The sequence below is a fragment of the Electrophorus electricus genome, unplaced genomic scaffold, assembly GCF_041902795.1.
Source record: "Electrophorus electricus isolate QZ-2024a unplaced genomic scaffold, ASM4190279v1 Scaffold40, whole genome shotgun sequence".
In the NCBI taxonomy this organism is placed as follows: Eukaryota; Metazoa; Chordata; class Actinopteri; order Gymnotiformes; family Gymnotidae; genus Electrophorus; species Electrophorus electricus.
The window spans coordinates 1,214,320-1,235,650 of record NW_027658693.1 but is presented as its reverse complement, the minus strand read 5'-3'; the positions used below and the strand labels follow the sequence as shown (position 1 = coordinate 1,235,650).

The 21,331-nt window shown below is 42.5% G+C and overlaps 1 protein-coding gene, 1 long non-coding RNA gene and 1 pseudogene across 3 annotated transcripts; 2 read left to right on the top strand and 1 right to left on the bottom strand.

The window, feature by feature from the left end:
• Window positions 1-666: 666 nt before the first annotated feature.
• LOC145655931 (uncharacterized) lies at window positions 667-5,824 on the top strand. Of its 2 annotated transcripts, XR_014121757.1 has the most exons (4): window positions 667-724; window positions 4,155-4,293; window positions 4,506-4,783; window positions 5,465-5,824. It is a non-coding gene; the product is annotated as an uncharacterized LOC145655931 (long non-coding RNA). The 2 variants fall into 2 exon arrangements; XR_014121756.1 differs by having other exon boundaries at window positions 4,506-5,824.
• Window positions 5,825-6,559: 735 nt separating this feature from the next.
• LOC145655924 (homeodomain-interacting protein kinase 1-like) lies at window positions 6,560-12,164 on the top strand (annotated as a pseudogene).
• Window positions 12,165-13,516: 1,352 nt separating this feature from the next.
• Window positions 13,517-18,840, bottom strand: LOC145655930 (ubiquitin carboxyl-terminal hydrolase 29-like). Its single transcript, XM_081709390.1, has 10 exons — window positions 18,606-18,840; window positions 18,142-18,424; window positions 18,011-18,050; window positions 17,619-17,789; window positions 17,240-17,371; window positions 16,991-17,117; window positions 16,696-16,832; window positions 16,176-16,269; window positions 15,968-16,047; window positions 13,517-15,849 (listed from the first exon to the last, which is right to left on the bottom strand). The coding sequence occupies exons 4-10, from the start codon at window positions 17,771-17,773 to the stop codon at window positions 15,720-15,722; spliced, it is 855 nt and encodes a 284-aa protein (XP_081565516.1). The 5' UTR covers window positions 17,774-17,789; window positions 18,011-18,050; window positions 18,142-18,424; window positions 18,606-18,840; the 3' UTR covers window positions 13,517-15,719.
• Window positions 18,841-21,331: the final 2,491 nt, after the last annotated feature.

Below are 21,331 nucleotides of genomic sequence, written 5' to 3'. Positions count from 1 at the left end.
CAGTTTTATTGGGTGTGTGTCTGGAAAGAGAACTACAGCTCCCGGTGAGATTTTTGGTTCAAGATTAATCATCATGCAAATGATTGTGATTAACGCTTTGTCTGTTTAATGAAACTATTATACTATAAACCTAATATTTTAACAGGGCTGGCAACTTTCTAGATCTGATTACTACACGTGTGTGAAGTACAGGTGCTGTAGCTTTACAAAATAGAAAATGTCCACAGTAGCCTAATTATAATATATACATCCAAAATAAACACCAGAAGCCTGGACTAATGCTAATGTACATAAGTGCATTAAATCTATGTAGGACTGCTCGATAGGTAGGATAACAAAACACTTGTCCCGCCATATAAAAGAAATGAGAGCGTGATAAGGACTCCAAGTCGCCACCAGATGGCGCCCGAAACCGCTTAAATGTATTCCAGTCGGAGATGCCTTTTACCTTAACATGCCAGGATACACACTCACTGGATGTTTAATCTTTCGAATGGGTAAGCTATATTTTTATAGTCAGGAAAGATTTTTTATTATTATTAATCAGTTAAGTAATTCAAGCTGTTGCATTTTGCTGAGTTGAGGGAATATTGCATAACCCTGTACTAGCCAAATAATTCGATTTGATGTGCTATTTTGTGGATTAATACCATACCAGGTATGGTGGCAACTTCCATCGAACTACTTTATCATCACAAACTACATCTAAGGAACTACCAGAAACGTAAGTAACGTTAACATTTAGCTTTTTGCAACATGTTTATTCTTCGTCGTTAGCGATAGTTTTATCTGTGAGAAGTGTAGTTGAATTGCTAGTCTGACGGAGAAGACTCAAGCGCTAGAAGTGCTCTGGTTATAGGGGACTTTATTTTGCGACACGTGAAATTAGCAGGCCTTTAGGGAGACCAGCAGCAACAGTTGGCTGTATAGCAGGTGCCAGGGCGCCAGATGTTGCAGGTAGTGTTAAGGTTTTAGGCAAGCATGGGTTTTCTAAGATAGTTATTCACGTAGGAGCTAACGATATACGCCTTCGTCAGTCAGAGATTACTAAAAATAATATTGAAGAGGTGTGTCAATTAGCGAAGGCGATGTCCGATGCTGTAGTATGCTCTTAATAACATAATTAGTATTAAAGTAACTGATTCACAGAAAACTCCTTTTATCTAAAGCTGGGTTTGCTAAATGTTAGATCATCAGCGTCTAAAATGCTCATGATAACTGAAATACTAACAGATCATAGATGTAATGTACTTTTCCTAACAGAAACCTGGATCAAGCCAAACGAGTACATAGCTTTAAATGCAGCGTGTCCTTCTGGCTACAGCTATGTACACCACCCTCGTCTAACTAGCCGTGGAGGTGACATTGCAGTTATTTCTATTGACACATTAAGCATAAACCAGAAAGCCTTTGAAATTATTTTTACTAGCATAAATCATGTAGCCAGCGATAAAAAGCCCACCCAGCCTCTTCCAGGCATCTACAGGCCACCAGGACGCTACTCAGAATTTATTAAGGAATTTGCAGATTTCCTTTACATTTTTGTTGGTGATTTCAACAATATTCACTTTGATAGTGGCCAAGACCCTCTGATGGGCCTTTAGTTCTATATTAGAATCAGTTCGTTTTACCCAATGTATAACAGAACCCATACACTCTGGTGGACATACGCCTGACTTAGTACTGAGCTATGGTGTAGATGTAGTTATACTACTCCATCTCAGACCATTCCTTAATTTCATTTGAACTATGTACGCACAATCACATCAGCCACTGCACCTGGTTTTATTGGCAAACTACCAGACATATAATTTGCGACTAGGATGCCCTCACACCCTACAGAACTTGGTCAAATAACTGAATGCTTAGAATCAGTATTCTGCTGCACACAACTCCGAGGACTGGAAATCATTATACCAGTCACGGTAGTCGGACGTAGTCCCTTGTGACTCCTCCACTTCCGTCCCAGGACCACACTCCCGTATTGTGGGAGTCAGCAGGGTAGCCAAGAACACGGGGGAATTGCATGCACGAGCTGGGGAAGTGTGTCTACTCCCCTTCCTCCCCTTCTTCCTACCCTTCCCAGGCATCCTTCTTCGGTTGGTGTTTCTGTAACGTCTCGAGGTAAACAGGATGCGGGGAAGAGGCACGATTAACCAGACGTTTATTACACACACGAATGATACATAAAACAACCCACATGCTCTGTACACCTTAAACATCAACAAACACACTACGACACAGGAGATGTATATACATTAAAGACGATTACACATAATGCAGAACAGGTGGACAACACGAGAGGACATGGCAACACGGATGAACACACACAAACCAAGACGTTTGAGGAGGGGGTGGGGCCATAACATGACATTGGCAGTCTCCCAGACATACTATTTGTGACTAGGATGCCCTCAAACGCCACAGAACTTCATCAAATAACTGAATGCTTAGAATCAGTATTCTGCTGCACACTTAATGATGTTGCCCCACTTAAGAATAAAAACATTAGGGACAAAAAATTGGTACCTTGGTATAATGACCACATTTGCAATTTAAATCAAAACACTTTCACATTTTAAATAAAAAATTGAATGTAAATGGCACCACACTAAGCTTGTAGTCTTCCGGCTTGCATGGAAGGAGAACCTTCTCAAGTTTAGAAAAGCACTTATTACCGCTCGAACAGCTTATCTCTCAAACCAAATAGAAAAAGAAAAAAATAATCCTAGATTTCATTTTAGTACAATTGCCCATCTAACTAAGAATAAGATTGACACCAATGCTCAGATTACATCACCACCATAGTAGTAAGGAGTTCATGAATTTCTACAATGAGAAAATAAAGCACATTAGAGATAACGTTAAGAGCATTAATATGACATCGGGCAACTACTTAGGTACAACCAAGAACAACCAAGCCAAAAATGACTTTTGAATCCTTTACACCTATCCAAGAGCCAGAAATTGCATATCTGATGTCGCGCTCAAAGTCCTCCAGTGCTTACTAGATTCACTGCCCACACACTTTCTTAAAGAAATTCTACCTGAAGTTATTGAACCTTTACTAAATTTAATAAACTAATCCTTAAATATTGGCTACGTTACTAAATCATTCAAATTTGAAGTAATCAGACCACTTCTCAAAAAATCTAACCTCAACCCATGTCAGCTGTCAAACTACAGACCGATCTCAAACCTACCATTTATTTCCAAGATCCTAGAAAAAGCTGTAGTTCAGCAGCTAAGCGCATATCTGAATCAGAACCGAATGCATAAAGGATGTTGAGAAACTTTCTCTCACTTAATCCTGACAAAACAGAGGTGCTTCTATTAGACACAGAGACAGCTAGATCCTCTAATTACTCAATGAACCTCAGTGAAATCACAGTCACATCTTCCCTAACAGATAAAGATCTTGGAGGTATCATGGATCCCAGTCTCTCGTTCGAAGCTCATGTAAATAATATTTCTAGGAAGGCCTTTCTCCACTTTAGGAACATTTCTAAGATTAGAAACATGCTCTCCTCACATGATGCAGAAAAGCTAGTCCATGCATTTATTACTTCAAGATTGGACTATTGTAATGCCCTACTATTAGGCTGTACTACAAAGTGGTTAAACAAGCTCCAGCTAGTTCAAAATGCAGCAGGCAGAGTGCTCACTAGAACGACAAAATCTGAATCCATCACGGCTATCTAAGATACTTTACATTGGCTCCCAATAAAATTTCATATTGATTATAAAATACTTCTAATTACCTACAAAGCATTGAATGGTCTTGCTCCACAGTTCCTTAGAGAACTCTTAGTTCATTATAAACCACCATGTCTGCTTAGATCGAAAGGTGCAGGTTCTTTACTTGTACCAAGACACTTTACTTGTTTTTTCATTTTATAATGATATTTTTCTCTTTAAATTGTTATTATTGTGGTGACTGTTGTCAGCCAGAGGAGGATGGGCCCACCGTTTAGTTTTAGTTCCTCTCAAGGTTTCTTCCTCATGCTCTAGTGGGGTTTTTCTTGCCACTGTCAGCCTTGGCTTGCTCACTGGTGGCTTGGACTTGGACATTTGTAAAGGTGCTTTGTGACATCTGTTCTAAAAAGCGCTATATAAATAACTTTTGATTTTGATTTTTGATTTGATCTCCTGAGGAAAAGCCAGAGTAGCTCCCACTCTGAGGCAGATGCTTCCTCTGTGAGCCATTTCCCACCACTGGATGAGCCCCAGAGAGAGCGAAGGATCCGCGGCCCACAGGCTGCTGTCAGAGAAGAGCGGCCCCACTTCAGGCAGGTGGCAAAGAGCTATAATTACAGAGCATACCTAAAAATACACAAATGGCATGCTTTGGAAAAATAAATATAAAAATTAGTGAGGGTCACCCTGACAGCGAATACATTTGTTTCTGTGTTTTTAAAAGTTTATTTTATTAATGAAACCTGTTTAGCATTACCGATATCATAACACCAGGTATGTACACCGTGTTCTAACGCTGTTTTAGGGAGAAGAAGAAGGGGAGCTTGACTCTGGTGCAGTCTCTGGCCCAGAACCACACCGACATCCTGCTTCCCAAGCTCCACGATGTGTGCCTGACTGTGGTCCAGAGGGGCCCTCTCAGGGACAAAAGATTCTCTAATCAAATCATATAAACAATGGCCCAAAAAGGAGCTTCGCATTTTGCTGTCCGAGCTGGAATTGCTCTGTTTTGTGACCAAAATGGTTCTAACTTGATGAAGAGTCAATTTGGAATGTTCTAGCGAGGAATATCTTGTCCTTAAACATGGTAGGTAGTACAAACTGATGCTTTTCCTTCTCTGACACACCAAGTAAATCTGCCACATATCGGATGAGTCCGATCGGCGTGTTTAAACAGGCACATCCCCATGGAGTGCCTGAACACCTGAGCCCCATGTCCACTGTCTCAGTTGAAGAATCTGAGCTCCATGGTGTCGCGTGCTTCCATGACAACACTGGCGCACATGTCCACCGACCTGTGGAGGGCCATGGACGCCAAGGCGGAGTTGGTTGCCTGCATGCTGCCGCACAAGGCGGGCGAAAGCAACCTCTTCATCAGGGAGGACAAGGACCTTGCGCTCGGTGCCATGGTGCAGAGCTGCTCGCCCACTCAGGTCATTCATGCTCTGCTGGCCGGGGAACTCAGGAAGGATCACCTCACCAACACCTCTATAAATTTGTTTTGAAAACGGTCATGCAGCCATTTGACCAAAATAAATTACACTGCCAAAAGAGACTTTTAGTAGAAGACAGAAACACATTTATAGTACAGCAGAGCCCTGCTACTACGAGGCAGTAATAGTGGAATCTAGACGCTATAATAGGTTCATAATAATTACACGCTATAATAGGTTTCCAATGTTGGGCAGTAGTTTAGCTGGGGCCTGGGAATATTGACATACCTATCGATATCTTGGTGCCCTTTTTTTTGTTTTGGCTCCTCCTACAGGTCCAGCAGTCTGTGATGTCATCCCACGATAGATCAGGAAGCAGCTCCCTTCGTCACCAGCTCCCTGACCAGCCCTACCATTGGCCCGTGGCCTACTCGCTCGGCCAGAGGAAAGCCTGTATCCTTACCTCCTTACCACGGAGAGACATGAGGGATTCGGACATTGAACATCAGCTCGATTATTGAACTTGATTATTGTAGTTTCTGGGCTTATTGTTTGTTTTAATGCCTTCATTTTTTTAAAAAAATAGTGTTTTTTACAAACAGACTAACAAACTGTATTAAATGTATCTCAAATGCAATGTGTGATTAATGTGTTTAACAAGTTGATTGTTGTATTTTGAATTCCATGGGAGGTATAACTATAAAAAATAGTTCTTTGGAACTTAGTGGCAGTATTTGTTCAAAACACATGTAACATCAAGCTCTTATGTAACCTTTATAGGATCTTCACCTCAGACTTTGAATTTTGGCTTAATTTAAAGGGATATTGTAGGCTAATTGGAGCTAATTCTATAACTATAGTAGTGAACTGTATTACTACAGAGAAATCTTTTTTGGGATTGTGTGTGTTTAAAATAGAAAACAAAAATTGAAACGGGTAATTTATGAGGTTTCAGATTTCCTGTTCTGCTGGACTGAGGGCATGTTGCTATATTGACAAAATCCAAGTAACTGCAAAATCTTTAATTGTACAATATATAAACACAGGCAGTGGTAGTTCAGCAGTTAAGGTACTTGACTTGTTCTCGGAAGGTTGCTGGTTCACTGCCACGTTGCCACTGTTGGGCCCCCGCGCAAAACCCTTAACCCTCAATTGCTCAAATCGTACTCAGTCATAATTGTCGCTTTGAATAAAAGTGTCAGCTAAATGACATAAATGTAATCAGCACAGTCAAAGATTGATTAAACACACTAAGTCCAATACTAAGAGACTGGTACAGTGGATGAGGCACAGAGCAGGATACAGCACTATTTTTTTGCTTTCCATCAGCAAGTGCTACCTGGATGCAGTCTTGCTACTTGGGGATTTTGCAGGCTTTGACTCCTTGGGTGTGTGATGAGGATTTTGCTTCAGTTAAACTCCTCATGAACATGTCTGACAAACTTGCACGTATGTTCTACCAGGACCTCATTTAATACTTCTCTTTCAGTAACTTGGAGCCTGTGGTTTTTGTTTGCTATTTCTGACATAACTGGGCAACATTTTACATTGAATGTATATATGGAATCCACAGAATCTATACCATAATACTGTAAAGAAATAGTATACTTTATACATTGTAGCTAGTCCATGCTAGAAGCTCCCAAACAACTCCACATAAACTTCAGCTCAAATAAGCCTCTTCCTTTCCATGATGTCCAAAAGTATTGGCGTTCAAATCATTCTTATAATAAATGGGAAGCTGATTGACAGCACGCGGACCTTTAAACGGTTAAAAGGAGAACTAAATAAGACAAGTGAAGGGTCTACGTTTTCATCTAAACCTCCTCCATTTGTTGAAACACCTGCCAATCACGCCACTTGCCCAGGAAACATATGAAGTAAATAATAGTCACCCACCCCACTTTTTATGTAATTGAATTTTCTTTGACAAAATCTGAAGTTATCTTATACTGGAAGCATGTTTTAAAATGCCATTTAAAATGACAGGCACGATTGTTGTGGAAATTTACCAGAAAAGCACGAAATATTTAGCGTGGGATTCTGGAGAACGGATGCATGTAGACGGCTGAAATCGGTAAGCAGGTAGATGTATTAGTCCTAAGAAATGTTATGTTGATAAATGTAGTACTTAATATTCGATGCTATCAAGTGATTTATATGAGTCTGCCAGTTTGGGCCCGTAGGTGCAGCAGGCGGACAAGCAGACACTAGTTTTGATTATGTCTGGACAAAGAGTAAAATAAATGTGAGCTTTTATCTTGTCTACTGGCGAGGTTCAATACGTGCACTTGAAATTCCATTTTATGACGTTACACCTGTCCATGTCACCTTGTTGCCATGGAACGAAGAGTCCGTAGAGTAGCGAATTGATATTTGGTGGAAATCTTCTCACTCCGGTCGATATAGCGTGCTAATAATTTCAATTCTTTAAATTAAGAACCACAGCACAACATGGATGATCATGAATTATATCCGTTCGGTTTTCTTGAGCCTTCTTTCCGTAAGGTTAAAGGTGGGAAAATAATCAACACTGAGGGTAAGTTATGAAGTTAACTAGCGGTTAGCGTTAGCGTTAGCTAGCTAGCGTTAGCTAAATCATAGATCGTGTTTTGTTGTTGTTGTTTTTTAATCTGCTGTTTTAGTTTTAATTTTGAATATAGCCCCTAACTAGATCTGCATAGCATTCCTTTGGTTAGTGGCCCTGTTTTCATCTTTCCCTAAAGGAATATTCTCTTCCCCTTCAGATTCCTCCAGTGGGATCGCCAAGAAAGTAAAATTCGAGAGCAATTACTACCTGCGGAGTCCTGGTCCTCGGATTCGGCCGGGGACGCCCTGGCCCTCGGATCCAGGGTTCAGTTCAACCGATGGCTTACCTGCCCTGGTCTTTTCCCCCTCTGGAGCCTCAGACAAGGCTGCGTCGTCGTCCAGCCAGCGGGGAGAAGACGCCCGTCAGAAGCGGTGCAGCCTGAAGAGGAAGAGAGAAGGGGAACACAGCAGCGACAGCGTACAGATCCTGGAGGATCTCTACACCCCTTCATTGTCCAAGCGCGTGGCCAGGAGCGGAACAACCACCTCTTCCACCCAGTCCATTGCGTACTCCGGTTGTACCGCAGATAGCAGCAAATCGATAAGTGATTGCGAATACCAGCTGGTGCAGAATGAAATCCTCTGCTCTGCCTCCAACAGCTACGAGGTTCTGCACTACCTTGGTTGTGGAAGTTTTGGCCAGGTGGCCAAATGCTCCTAGAAGGACACCAATGAAATGGTTGCCATCAAGATACTGAAAAACCATCCATTCTTTGCTCGACAGGGTCAGATCGAGGTGGGAAAGTTTTGCCTGCTTTTTTGGAGCTTTTGATATGGAATCAGCTGTAGCCCCGATTCTGTTTGTTGGTATCAGATGTGCTAACTCACACTGTGGAATCTGTATACAGCCAGGGTAGCACAAAAACACTTGTGTTTGGTATCAGCACACTAGTTCTAATTTTCAAAGCATCAGTAGGAACTAGTTCAGATAACACATCGACAGCTTGAAGCTTACTATAAAAAGAAGGCTTAGCTACAATTGCATAAGCCATACCTGTTTGGATGTGTATTAAAAAAAAAAGTGCAGAAAAATTAAATCTGTCTTTCCTCATTTGCTCCTCCTCAGGTGAGCATCCTGAGACGGCTGAGCAGGGAGAACGCAGACGAGTTCAACTTCGTGCGTGCGTATGAGTGCTTCCAGCACAAGAAGCACATGTGCCTGGTGTTCGAGATGCTGGGGCAGAGCCTCTACGACTTCCTGAAGGACAGCATGTTCAGCCCGCTTCTGTTGAAGTGCGTCCGGCCCGTGCTGCAGCAGGTCGCCAAAGCGCTCATGAAGCTGAAGAGCCTGGGCCTGATCCACACCGACCTCAAGCCCGAAAACATCATGCTGGTGGACCCCGTCAGGCAGCCGTACAGGGTCAAAGTCATCGACTTCGGCTCAGCTAGCCACGTCTCCGAGGCCGTGTGCTCCAGCTACCTGCAGACCAGATACTACCGGTGAGAGACACGTGCTGAGGCGTGTTAGAAATAAGTGTGCACTTGTTGCACTCGAGTGTGCTTTAGAGTAGAGCTGCACATTTTGGCAGTTGCGATGACCCTGCTACACATTAAAATCGTGATAAGCATTACAGTTAACTGGAGCACGACTGATTCATATTTGATTTATAAGTGATTTAATTTTAGTGATTCATGTGAGTGCTGTTATTTAGCAAAATACCTGATGAACCCTCTTCAGTGTCTGAGATTAGTTAGGATGCTCCGAGTTGCAGGCTTTGGTAATATTAGTATTGGTCATGTCTATACAAAACTGCTGTTGCATTGTAGCTATACCATTAATTAACAGTGTTGTTTACTGAGTAACAGTGTTTAACTGCATTGATACTCTGTATTTACTTAATGGAAAACAGAACATCATTGTAGTGTCAGTGCATTTTTGCATATAGTTCCATGTTAGAATAGTGGGTGTGTAATGTAAAGTGGTGTGTAGGGGGGAAAAAAAAACCTGGACTCATCAACAAAATACTATTTAAATCTTTTACATTTTCATGAATGAATTCAGCACCCTTTGTGTTAAAGCAATTGCCGCCGAATCACCACAAACTAGGGAATCAGCCGAGACTGATTTCATGATGGCGATATCTGTGTTTTTGGTCTAGGTCACCTGAGATCATCCTGGGTCTCCCTTTCTGCGAGGCCGTGGATATGTGGTCGCTGGGCTGTGTCATCGCCGAGCTGTTTCTGGGCTCCCCCCTGTATCCGGGAGCCTCTGAATATGATCAGGTAAGCACACGGGCCTTTGAGCTGTGCCTAGTCTTTTTCACGCATCTTGGGCTTGGATTCACGGAGCTCTGTAGAATTTCGCTGATTTGGGGTCGGTTCTTTCACTTTCTTTTCACACTTTTCTCACTGTGTGATGAAGACGTAAATCTTGTTTGTGAAAAGAGTGGCGTAGTGTTGCTAATGGAAATGGCCGTTCTTCTAACTATGCAGTTTGTTAGGGAGTCCATAATGGCTAGCAAGGAAGAGAGTGAATGTATGGTTTGAGCTTTTAGCTACTGCTTTGGCTAGCTTATTTTTAGGAATAATATAAATAAGAGTTTCTATGGCCTGTTTTTCTTTTCTTTTTTTTTTTATACATGCATTTTGAAAATGGAAGGATGAACACAAAATAAAGTCGTAATCCTCTTGCCGTGTGGTGTCTCTGCAGATCCGTTACATCTCCCAGACGCAGGGCCTACCAGCAGAGTACCTGCTGAGCGCAGGGACCAAGAGCAACTATTATTTCCACAGGAGCCCTGACTCCAGCTGCCCCCTGTGGAGACTCAAGGTTTGCCAGTCTTTAAATGCCAAATACCATGTGTTTGTTTCATAAGGGATGTAACTTAATGATGTCATGTAACTTTATGGTGGAGCTGAATGGTTGATTTTTTTTCTTTCCTTTCTCCAGACGCCTTCAGAGCATGAGGCAGAGCATGGCATCAAGTCCAAAGAGACACGGAAGTACATTTTCACCTGTCTTGACGACATGATGCAGGTTATTTTGGCTTTTGTGCACATAACTGTACGCATTGCTTTACTGTTGTGATGTGAATTTGAAGAACGTGAGAAACAGCTTCCACGGCTCACGTTGTAGAGCAGGTTGAGCAAGGTGCTAGCTCAAAGGTCGAGCGTTCGTGCCGTTATAATGAGGAACGCACATGAATCGCTCTGGAGAACGGCATCTACGAAAGGCAGAGCAATGCATAGTAACTTGCTGCAGAACTTGCTGCGTCTTAGGTGGATCGGTGCCCTCTGCTGGTGTTTAATATGACTCACCCCTGGGTCTCTCACGCAGGTCAATGCGACCAGTCTGGAAGGCGCAGACGTCTCGGCGGAGAAGGCAGACCGGCGGGAGTTCATCGACCTGCTGAACAAGATGCTCACGCTGGACGCTGACAAACGGATCACGCCGATGAAGGCCCTGAAGCACCCGTTTGTCACCATGAGCCACCTCCTCCAGTTCCCTCAAAGTGCCCAGTGAGTTGTTCCAGGCCTTCCAATCTACATGTCACAGTTTTTAAAAAAAATTAAGGAACACCATCTTAATTTACAAATCCAAATGGTAGTACTGTAACTTGCCCCCCGCCCATGTCTCTCTCTCTCTCTCTCTCTCTCTCGCTGCAGTGTGAAATCTTGCTTCCAGAAAATGGAGATCTGCAATCGGCAGTGCACAGGGTGTGATGGCAGCAAGAGCCTGTTTGGCAGTGGGGGTGGGGCGGGGGGCGGGGCCAGCACAGCTGCCAACCTCAATGACACCTTCAGCAGCTGGCTCGCCCAGCACAGCCAGGTGGGACAACCGGCACAGCAGGGCGGGTTCAAGAGGTCAAAAGATCGCCAAGCAGAGAGCCGGGCTAGGTACTCCCTGCTTCTTATTGCACTTTTTAATGGTTGGCATTAGCGCTAAAACTCCACACTAATTCAGTGCAAGGGAACCCTAGAACAGGACTCGAGACCTACTGGTCTAGTGTGTGGGTCTGCATAGTGGGTACAACTGTTGTAACAAGTGCTGGATGGCTCTGTGCCATCACACTTTGGTGATAGGTTGTGTGTGTTCACTCGAGTGTGCAGTGTGTGTTGAGAGTGTTGACGTGCTCCTCTGACCCTGTGCCAGACCTGTGTCCTCCCCCGTGCATGGCATGGGCGACGCATCGGAGCCCATTATCATCTCTGACACGCCCAGCCCAGCTATGAGCGTCATCATCATCTCCAGCGACTCGGAGGACGAAGATGACACCAAAGTCCAGCCCACCAGGTGCCCTCGCCTCGTCTTTTTAAAGCCATTATGAAATCCTTCCTAACACTTTCCTTGCCGTCACTCATCTTGTTGTTTAACCCTTCCTTCCCTTCCTTGGCCCCAACTCCCAGCTGCGGCGGGCGAACGTCATGAGCTGCGTGACGGCGCAGCACTCCGACATGTCCACATACATCCCGCTCAGCCCCAAGTGTCTGCCCAAGTTCGTGTAGAGCGCCACCAACCTGCCCAAGTGTTTTTTTGTTTTTGTTTTTTTTTACTTTGAATAAAAAACTTTGAATTGAAGTCGCTGACTGTGCCATGCCTTTCTGTGGGAGGCCCCATTTTTAACATTTTTTTTAACAATACCCATATTTTTATACATTTATATTTTGATGTTGATGGTTTTGGTTCTGTGTGAAGTTAAAATATTTTTTTATGCTGCACTTGGCCTCAATTAATGTATTTTAAACATATTGGATGTGAGTCCTTGACCAGCATGTCAATAAAGCTTCATCCAGTTGCTCTTGTCACAATGTGTTCAGTTCTTCTTAAAAGGGTAACATCGCAATTCTAAATTGTATTACAGTAAAGCAAAACATTAAAGGTTATTTGGTTGTACTATTCTATTGATCCTATAGTCAGTGGCTATCAATAAGAAATGATCAAGCACAGTTTTATTGGGTGTGTGTCTGGAAAGAGAACTACAGCTCCCGGCGAGATTTTTGGTTCAAGATTAATCATCATGCAAATTATTGTGATTAACGCTTTGTCTGTTTAATGAAACTATTATACTATAAACCTAATGTTTTAATAGGGCTGGCAACTTTCTAGATCTGATTACTACACGTGTGTGAAGTACAGGTGCTGTAGCTATACAAAATACAAATGTCCACAGTAGCCTAATTATAATATATGCATCCAAAATAAACACCAGAAGCCTGGACTAATGCTAATGTACATAAGTGCATTAAATCTAGGTAGGACTGCTCGATAGGTAGGATAACAAAACATTTGTCCCGCCATACAAAAGAAATGAGAGCGTGATAAGGACTCCAAGTCGCCACCAGATGGCGCCCGAAACCGCTTAAATGTATTCCAGTCGGAGACGCCTTTTACCTTAACATGCCAGGATACACACTCACTGGATGTTTAATCTTTCGAATGGGTCAGCTATGTTTTTATAGTCCGGAAAGATTTTTTATTATTATTAATCAGTTAAGTAATTCAAGCTGTTGCATTTTGCTGAGTTGAGGGAATATTGCATAACCCTGTACTAGCCAAATAATTAGATTTGATGTGCTATTTTGTGGATTAATACCATACCTGGCATGGTTTTAATGGCACATGGTCAATACTTGCTGTCAAAATACAGAGGTTCATAAGAACCTCCTTCCTTCATAAGGAGACTCCTGTTTTTGAAACTGTTTCGCGCTAACACCACTGTTTCTGCATACTAGCTCTTACTGCTTTTTTGCAACATGTTTATTCTTCGCCATTAGCGATAGTTTTATCTGTGAGAAGTGTAGATGAATTGCTGTTCTGTGACGTGGGAGACAAGGCAGGATGCAAAGACGAGCCGTGGTTCACATGGGACAGATGTTTATTAACACACAAAACAAAATGAAACCAAACACGAAGAACATTAAGCACTAACATCGGAGGCTCGTCGCTTTCAGAGTCCTCTGACCCGGTCTATAAACCACAGGAAGGATCCTCATGGCGGGCCTCCTCCACCTCCACTGATGGATCCTCAGAGCGGTTGGATTCGGTGTCTGACCTGAGGCCGACGTCAACATACTCCTCACTCCTGCTGTAATCCTCCTGGTAGTCCGTGGGGGGATAGTAGGACCCTGCAGAGTCTGTCCCTGGATATTGGTAGTCGTAATCGTACGGGTCCCGGTAATCCAGTGAAGGTAGGCAGGACTCTGCAGCATCTGATCCTGGACCACCACCAGGGCCCCCCCAAAATCCTCCAGAGATACTCTCCCCTGATGTGATGACAGGGAGTGTTCCCACAAGTATGGAGGATTCTCCTGCATGGGTTGGGTAGAAGCAGCTACACTGCTTCTTCCCCTTTTTCTTCTTTCCCTTGGCTCGAGGCAACCTTCAACGGTCGGTGTTCCTGTGACGTGAAGCCGGATGCAAAGATGAGCTGCGGTTCAGATGCCACAGACGTTTATTATCATACAGAACAAGACAAAACCAAACACGAAGAACATTAAGCATTAACACTACTTAGAACATAACAGGCAGTCTTAAAACACAACAAAGCAGCATACATGGGGTCAAACACTGACAAACAACAACAAAACAAGGGTTTAAATATGTGTGCTCACAATTAAAAGAACTATAGACAGATGCTGGTTCACTCCTAACATCTGCAAATTAAAATACAAGTTGGTTATTTCTCAAAAAGGACTGAAGCTCTTCCTCCGTCAGTGAAGCACCCTGGTAGTGTTCTCATATGTGGCGATGGAAGTGACGTCCATGTAAATAGGTGTTTAATCACTGCCATGTGCTACTTGGAAAATAAATTAATCTTTTAGTATGAACAATGTTGGGGATAAAGAAAGGGGACTTGTACATCTCCAATAGCGATTAGAAGACAATAACTGACACTAGGACACCTCATCTAAATATGTTGACTTGACAAGTATAGTATTATTCATGTTATACATCTATGGGTTAAAAATATGGAAAAAGTGTTTTAACAAGAACGCCAGAGGGGGCATTTACTATTTTGTGGAGAATAAAAAATGGCTCATTTTAATGTGTTAAAATTTTTTAAATTCTTTTGCAGAGAGGGAAGGGTGAAAGGACTGAGAAAGAAGGTTAGCACCTGCCAACCGGTGCTGGGAGTAGGCCTCACTCACCTGTCATGCACAAGAGACCTGCAGTCCCAGGGCACAGTAAAGGCTAATTTACTCCCTACATATATAAGCTTGTAAAACTTGTTTCTGTTAGAGTGCTCCTAGACTGAGGTACCTACATTCCTAAGTCTGAAAGGTGAGATTCTACCTGTGCACGTAGAAAATCAGGTAGGCTGTTTTTGTCCTGCTCTTCAGGATGGCTGGCTCAGTGCTTCTTGATACTTTTAAGTCACTGAATGACAACCAGCTCTGTCCTTCTCCCTCAGCTGTGTCACTGATATAGTGGCCTGTCGGAGTAGTCGGTGGTCCTTAGTCATTTAATAGTTTCTACTGCACGTGTATAAATAATGTCAGATTACTCACCATGGTCCATGCTGTCACCTAAATGAGAAACCACCGCCTGGAGTCTGTAGGTGCCAGTGGGTGCACATTCCTGCAACAAACAAATACATCTTTTTTTTCATACGATTAACTGAAAACGCATCACGGATCGAACGCCATCTCTGTATTAACAGGCCTCTTTCATTCTCTCTCATTCTGTCTCTGTGTCTCTCTCAGCTTGCATCTCTCTTCTTTTTGGTCTCTCTCTCTCCTCACCGGTAGGCTTACTTGCTGTCCTCTAGCTCCCTGTCCTTCTCCTCTCTCATTTACTACTGATGGGTTAAAAGAACTTAGTCATTATGGCAGATACTAATACACAGCCATATTATCACTCCACTGTAAGAAAATGGCACAGCTCTACCTGGCTGGGGACTGGAGTTTTCCCCCAGTTTATCATTTTGCATTTCTTGCGGTTTGTCCTGGGTTCCCGCTGCTCCACTGAGGACAAACCACAAAGCCATTCAGTCGGCATTTTGTAGCTAAATGGGAATGGGTGGACAGAGAAGTATGTGGGCACGGGTTGATGGTACGAGCTCACCTCGACTGCTGCCTGAGAGAAGCCACCCCAGGAAGGGCAGAGAGATCCAGCTCGGACGGGACGTCCATCACGTCTGAGAGCTTTTGGCCCAGCATGTCAAACCGCTTAAGGTGGAGGACGAAAATACTGTTCCAAGAGGAAAAGTGACTTAAGGACTGGAAGTGTGTGTGAGTGGAGGAGGGTGTGTGTGTTGGACTGGTTTAAAACTCATTCTTTAAGGTCATCTACGTCAGACGAGACTCACCGTGGCAGTGTGAAAAACTCCACCTCTTCAGTTGCCTCGCAGCCTGCTTCACACTCACAAAAACGCTCCAGTAGTGTTGGCTGAAAAAAGAAAGAGGCCCTTTCATTGAGAGTGATAAAATCAAAATGGTAGCATGTCATAACTGTATTCTCTCCTTTACAACAGGGTAATGAAGCCTTATCCAAAGAGGGTGTGTGAGGTGACCGACCTTAAAGTAAGTGTGTAGGCTGTCAGTCGTAGCAGGGCTCAGATTTACAGAGAGGTGGTTGTAAACATCCACTCTGCAGCTCTGCTTTCCACAGCTTTCACAAAATGGAGAACAGAAATGTTACAACATTTGCACAGAAATAATCTCCTGCATCCCTTATACAGTGTGAGTTATCACATGCTAATATGCTCAGTTTTACAAGTAGATAACATCTTATCTAATGTGAAGCATCAGAGCAGAAAACATTTAGAATGCTCAGTCCATGTCTGTTGTTTTCCCAAACTCACACACTCTCTGAGATTTGAAAGCTATGTGATGAATACAAGCTGAACTTGTGAGCATTTTAAATGTTCATATTTAAGTTATGTATGTTATGAAACTTTCATGAATACTTTAAACAGAGATGTCCGGAGAAAGCGCCTACTCTCTGTGAGAAAATGTACTTTAAACAAACACGTTAAGACTGGTTAAGACCAGTCCATTAACACAAAGGAGATATGCAACAGTGATACCTAATTACCTGGTGCATGTGAGCACAGACTTGATATGAAACTCAAAGTTTGCCACAGGGCAGATGTAAGAGAAGAAAGAGGCCCTGAGTCTCTCTCCCTCCTCTTTCAGCTGCAGTAAGCAGAGCATCAGGAACTCATGAGCATCCTGTGGAGGACAGCACAGGAGAACATCAGAGGAGGATTTGCTCCTGGACTTCAACAGCAGCACGGTGAGAAAACAAAGGTGGCCGTGTGCAGTTCCTGCAGGGTACTGCGTGAGGTTCTGATGTGTTCTGAATGGCTGAGGGGGCCATTTAGCTGGACCTGTTCATAGTCCTCTTCGAATGCAGGGCAGCGGGCTGAAACACACTCAAGCAGGGCTCCCAGGAGCTGCACCTTCTGCTTTGTGCTGCAAGTGGTGAGCCGGGCCTGCTGCAGATCTGAAAAACATCTACACACAGCAACAGGGAGACCAAGTGGTTTATATCTCTGAGCATCACAGCACCTCCTTAAGCACTCATGATTAAACAGTTCATTTAGACCCATGTGAAGCCTCTGGTTCTGAACGGGTACCTGAGCATCTGGCAACTAGAAGGATCCGTCAAGCAGGATGACTGAGCTCTGATGGGTCTCCAGAAGCAGGAGATACTCAGTAGGCACTGCAGAGTGGCGTTCATATAGCAGCTGTTCCCAATGTTGGGAAACCTAACAGGTCATCCATGTTAAAAATAGATTTAGTGCACAAGCTCTGAAACATCCAGGCCACTACATGTCAGTATAATGGCTGTTTCATAATGTGAAGAAGAACTGCTAAATGACTTACTGCTCATTTAATTACAATATGTTTGTATTTGTATAGGAGAAAAAGACTGAGCTTCACCTGTGTAAACTGTAAAATCATCTACTCTTAATAGGCTGTGTAGTAAAACGCGGTGTGTATTCTCGTCTTTACCCGAGCTGCCGAATGTTGAGGTGTTCGACAGCGGAATGGATGGGGGTGTGGCCTTGGCCCTCACCCTGACCAATCTGACGCCTCCTTTTACTCCTGAGGACGTGCAGCAGCTGTCCCAATAAATTCTGCGGCTGAACACGAGTGTCTGCTTGCATCAGAACAGCCGGAAACCTGAGAGACAGAAAAGAAGGGAGAGATGAATACACAGTGGCCAGTTATGCACAAAATGTTCACATAACAACCCTTAGACAGATAAAGGTGTGAAGAATGAAAAATACAATGATGTTTTTTCTCGTTTTATGCCCCAAGGAAGTTACAATGGCAGTGCCATTGGGTAACCACCATGCCACACTTTTCTCTGCCACGAAGATTAATTTTGATAATGTACCCACCTCTCAATGCGCACGGAGTCCACATCTTTATCTGCAGCCTCTGTATAGAGAACAGAAACTTGGAGTAAATGTCCTTAACCAAAAACAGACTATGCATTTGAACAACATGATCAAATCTGCTGAGCTCTAACCAGGAACAATCACTGCTGTAGTCCTGAGCGACTCATATGAGGAGGAGGAGGAGGCTTGACCAGGAAGGCACGACTGGGTAGAAGAGGCATTGTGGGATATGTCCACAGGTGAAAAGGAAGAAGCAGTACTGAAGATCAGGGACCCCTCAGAGGAAGAGGGGCAAGAAGTGGAGGTGGTCACATTCGCGGCGTGACCATCTAATGCCACGCAGGAGTCAGACACTTTGGAGGATGAGATTATGTGTCTCCACCAACTTCTATTCGTTTTCTCCTTCTTCTTTTTCTGTAGAAAAGCATTGTAGAAACGTATTGATTTGTATATGAAGTATTATCGCGACTTAGCGATATCTCGGTATTCTTACAAGAATCTCATTTTGATTTAAAAAACAAAACAAAACAAAACTTTTTAATCATCTGCATTTGCGCTAGTTTTTTTAACAGGAAAATGCTAATTAGTTACGCACTGTAACGGCCCGAGTGCCGCTGGTCAAGGAACAGGACGTACAGACTCGCTCCACGGAGACGTTTATTAACGATTATTAACATACGATACAGACACCGGCACTCACGTATAACACAAACTGTGACCGTGAACACGAACATGATCAACGACTGACAATAAGGCACACACTAACAAGGGTTTAAATACATACAAACATGACAAGAGTAAACCGATGCAGGTGTGTGCTGAACAACATAGGCAAGGTTACGCACGAGACAGTCAACGAAGAACTCCCAGTGCACGCGGCGGGCCATACCACGTGACCAGTGGAAGCGTTCCGTGACATGCACAATAAATCTTAATCCTTTTCAGATTATCGTATTTAAAATCGTTCCCAAAGTGTAGGAAAAAACATACATACCTTCATACACGAGCAAACACAGCCCATCCTGTTCGAATCTGTGATCTACTCGATTAGAGAATTAAGTAAAATATCAAATATGGTTTTTACAGGTCCTTTAACTGATATTCGCGATACAGCGCACCTCATTGTTTTGTTTTAAAACGGAGTTTTGACTCTTAGATGTTCTGAATATGTATTATTTTGTCATTACTGATGCAAGTTCTCAGTTCTCATACGTTGTCACCCTCTTGAAAATAAATATTATTTACGTGTGTGTGTGTATGCGTTTCAAACGTAAGATTCTTTAACTTCCGCAGTATAGTTTGGTAAATTCAGGTAGCGTAATGTTTTTCCTAAAATCCTCACTGTCTCGCCCTGTGGTAAGGAGAAATGTTCCAAATATGACAGGTTACGTTTTATCATAGATAACTGGCTACAAAGTTACATTTGCGCCCTAATTTCTCTAGACATACATCTATAAGCATTGTTACTTTAAAACGCAATTAGTCTTGCGCTCTGGCAAACGTGTGCACCTGTAAATAATTACAATTATTTTAATGTACAACTTATTTTATTGTATAACCACACTGTAAATAGAATCCATAAGAATGTATTCAAAGCCAGAGTTGTAACGTTCAGTTATTTTTACAGGTAGAGGATTACTGTGCTTCTACTATCTCTTAGCAACAAGTGATTTTTTTTTTCTTCAGTATGACATGTGGGATAGTTTAGGGAACCTGATTTTTTTGTTAGATAAATATGTGTGGGTTATGACCGTTAAAAAGACCTGAACAAAAAAAATGTTTGGATTTTTATTCGCTGTCACCTTTCATCACGGGCAACATAAAAAATCACACTACTGCAATATCGCTAACATGTTACTGGCATGCGAATAAGACACCTGAGCACAGAGAGAAACCCAGTGTTATGATTACAGTTGACATTGGAACTAGCTAGATAGCTCATATTAAGACACTTCTTTGGAGAACACGTGCTAAAGTGTTTTCCCCACAATCTATATGCATAATTTATTTGCCAACTGTGACCAGAGAGAGAACATAGCTAGCTACCTTACTCACAGCCTAGGACTTGAATGGATTTTGATGAGGACTGCATATGCCTGGGATCAATTCAAACACGTCATGACGATGATATAAAACCTGATGAAACAAGCTTGACAAGCAGCAGTTCCGTTTTTCCGTGAAAGTATCAAGCACAGATGAAGACGTTTCTATGGTTATCTCGGTTTTATAAATATTAGCCTATAGAGTTGGGCTTAGTACGTGAATAAAAGATGGAATTAAACATGCATAAATTACGGTGTCCTGGAAAACCCATCGTGCTGCAAATACACAAAGCATATTCATCAAAGTGGTAACACACTTTAGAAATGCGGTGCAAATTTAGAAAACGCATACAACTTCAGGAACAAATCCTGTCACAACACAACGGAAGTGCTGTTTCCGGAGGACACGGAAAGGGGTGGACTTCTATGAGATTAGCGTGAAGTCTATTGGAAGTAGTGACAACTGAGTAAAAAGGGTTGTTTTTTTTTCCAGTTACCACGGTGTTATCAAGGGTAGGTATGTGATACAGAATGGAAGACCGACCTATTCATGCTCTGCATTCTTGCATATTTATTTATACATAAGGCAGCCTTAAAAACATGGGATGGAAATCCCATTTAACACAATATGCACTGTTTTACAGTCAGAGTGAAATAAGTAACATTCTCCTTTTAATATATATTTTTTAAATGTTAAAATTCTTAACTATGTCAGTTAAGCTGCCAAAAATGCCCCTTTTGAAATTTGTATTTCTAATGTCACAAGAACACTTTATTTACCTATCTCTGCCTATTCAGCCTATAGAGGTTTAGCACACCCACTTAAATTGCCTTTCTCAGGCATTTCAGCTCTGAGTACCTTTTGAAAGCGTTAGGATTGCTCTGCTCCACTGCAGACTTTCTCACTTTAGCAAACAAATGTCCTCAATACATTTATCCCTCTCATTGAAATTCATATCTTTAGGTTCCACCTGTAGATATGAGTAGAAATATTGTTGAACAGTATTTAAATACATTTAATTGAAATATGACTTTAATTACATTTTGATACATTTGTAATTTATAATTTGTATTGGACTGGAAAGGAAACAAATACAATTTTTATCGCATAGCCGTTATCACATAGCCTGCAGGCCTAATGATGTAAAAATGTGCCCCCAAACATCAAATGTTCAACAGAAATAACAGGACCTGACACACTAAGGTACCGTAGACCCATTCAAATTGTGCTATTGGAATAAAAAATTCCAATGCGCTCAGTCATTTTAGCTAGTGTTGA

What these genes read in the sequence shown, in the direction of transcription:
- LOC145655930 (XM_081709390.1), bottom strand. Translation starts at nt 17,773, where the DNA reads ATGCAAGCAGACACTCGTGTTCAGCCGCAGAATTTATTGGGACAGCTG. An exon ending in CTCAACATTCGGCAGCTCGG is followed by an intron (nt 17,372 to 17,618) that starts GTAAAGACGAGA and finishes ATGACCTGTTAG; the next exon opens with GTTTCCCAACATTGGGAACA. An exon ending in TCTAGTTGCCAGATGCTCAG is followed by an intron (nt 17,118 to 17,239) that starts GTACCCGTTCAG and finishes TGCTGTGTGTAG; the next exon opens with ATGTTTTTCAGATCTGCAGC.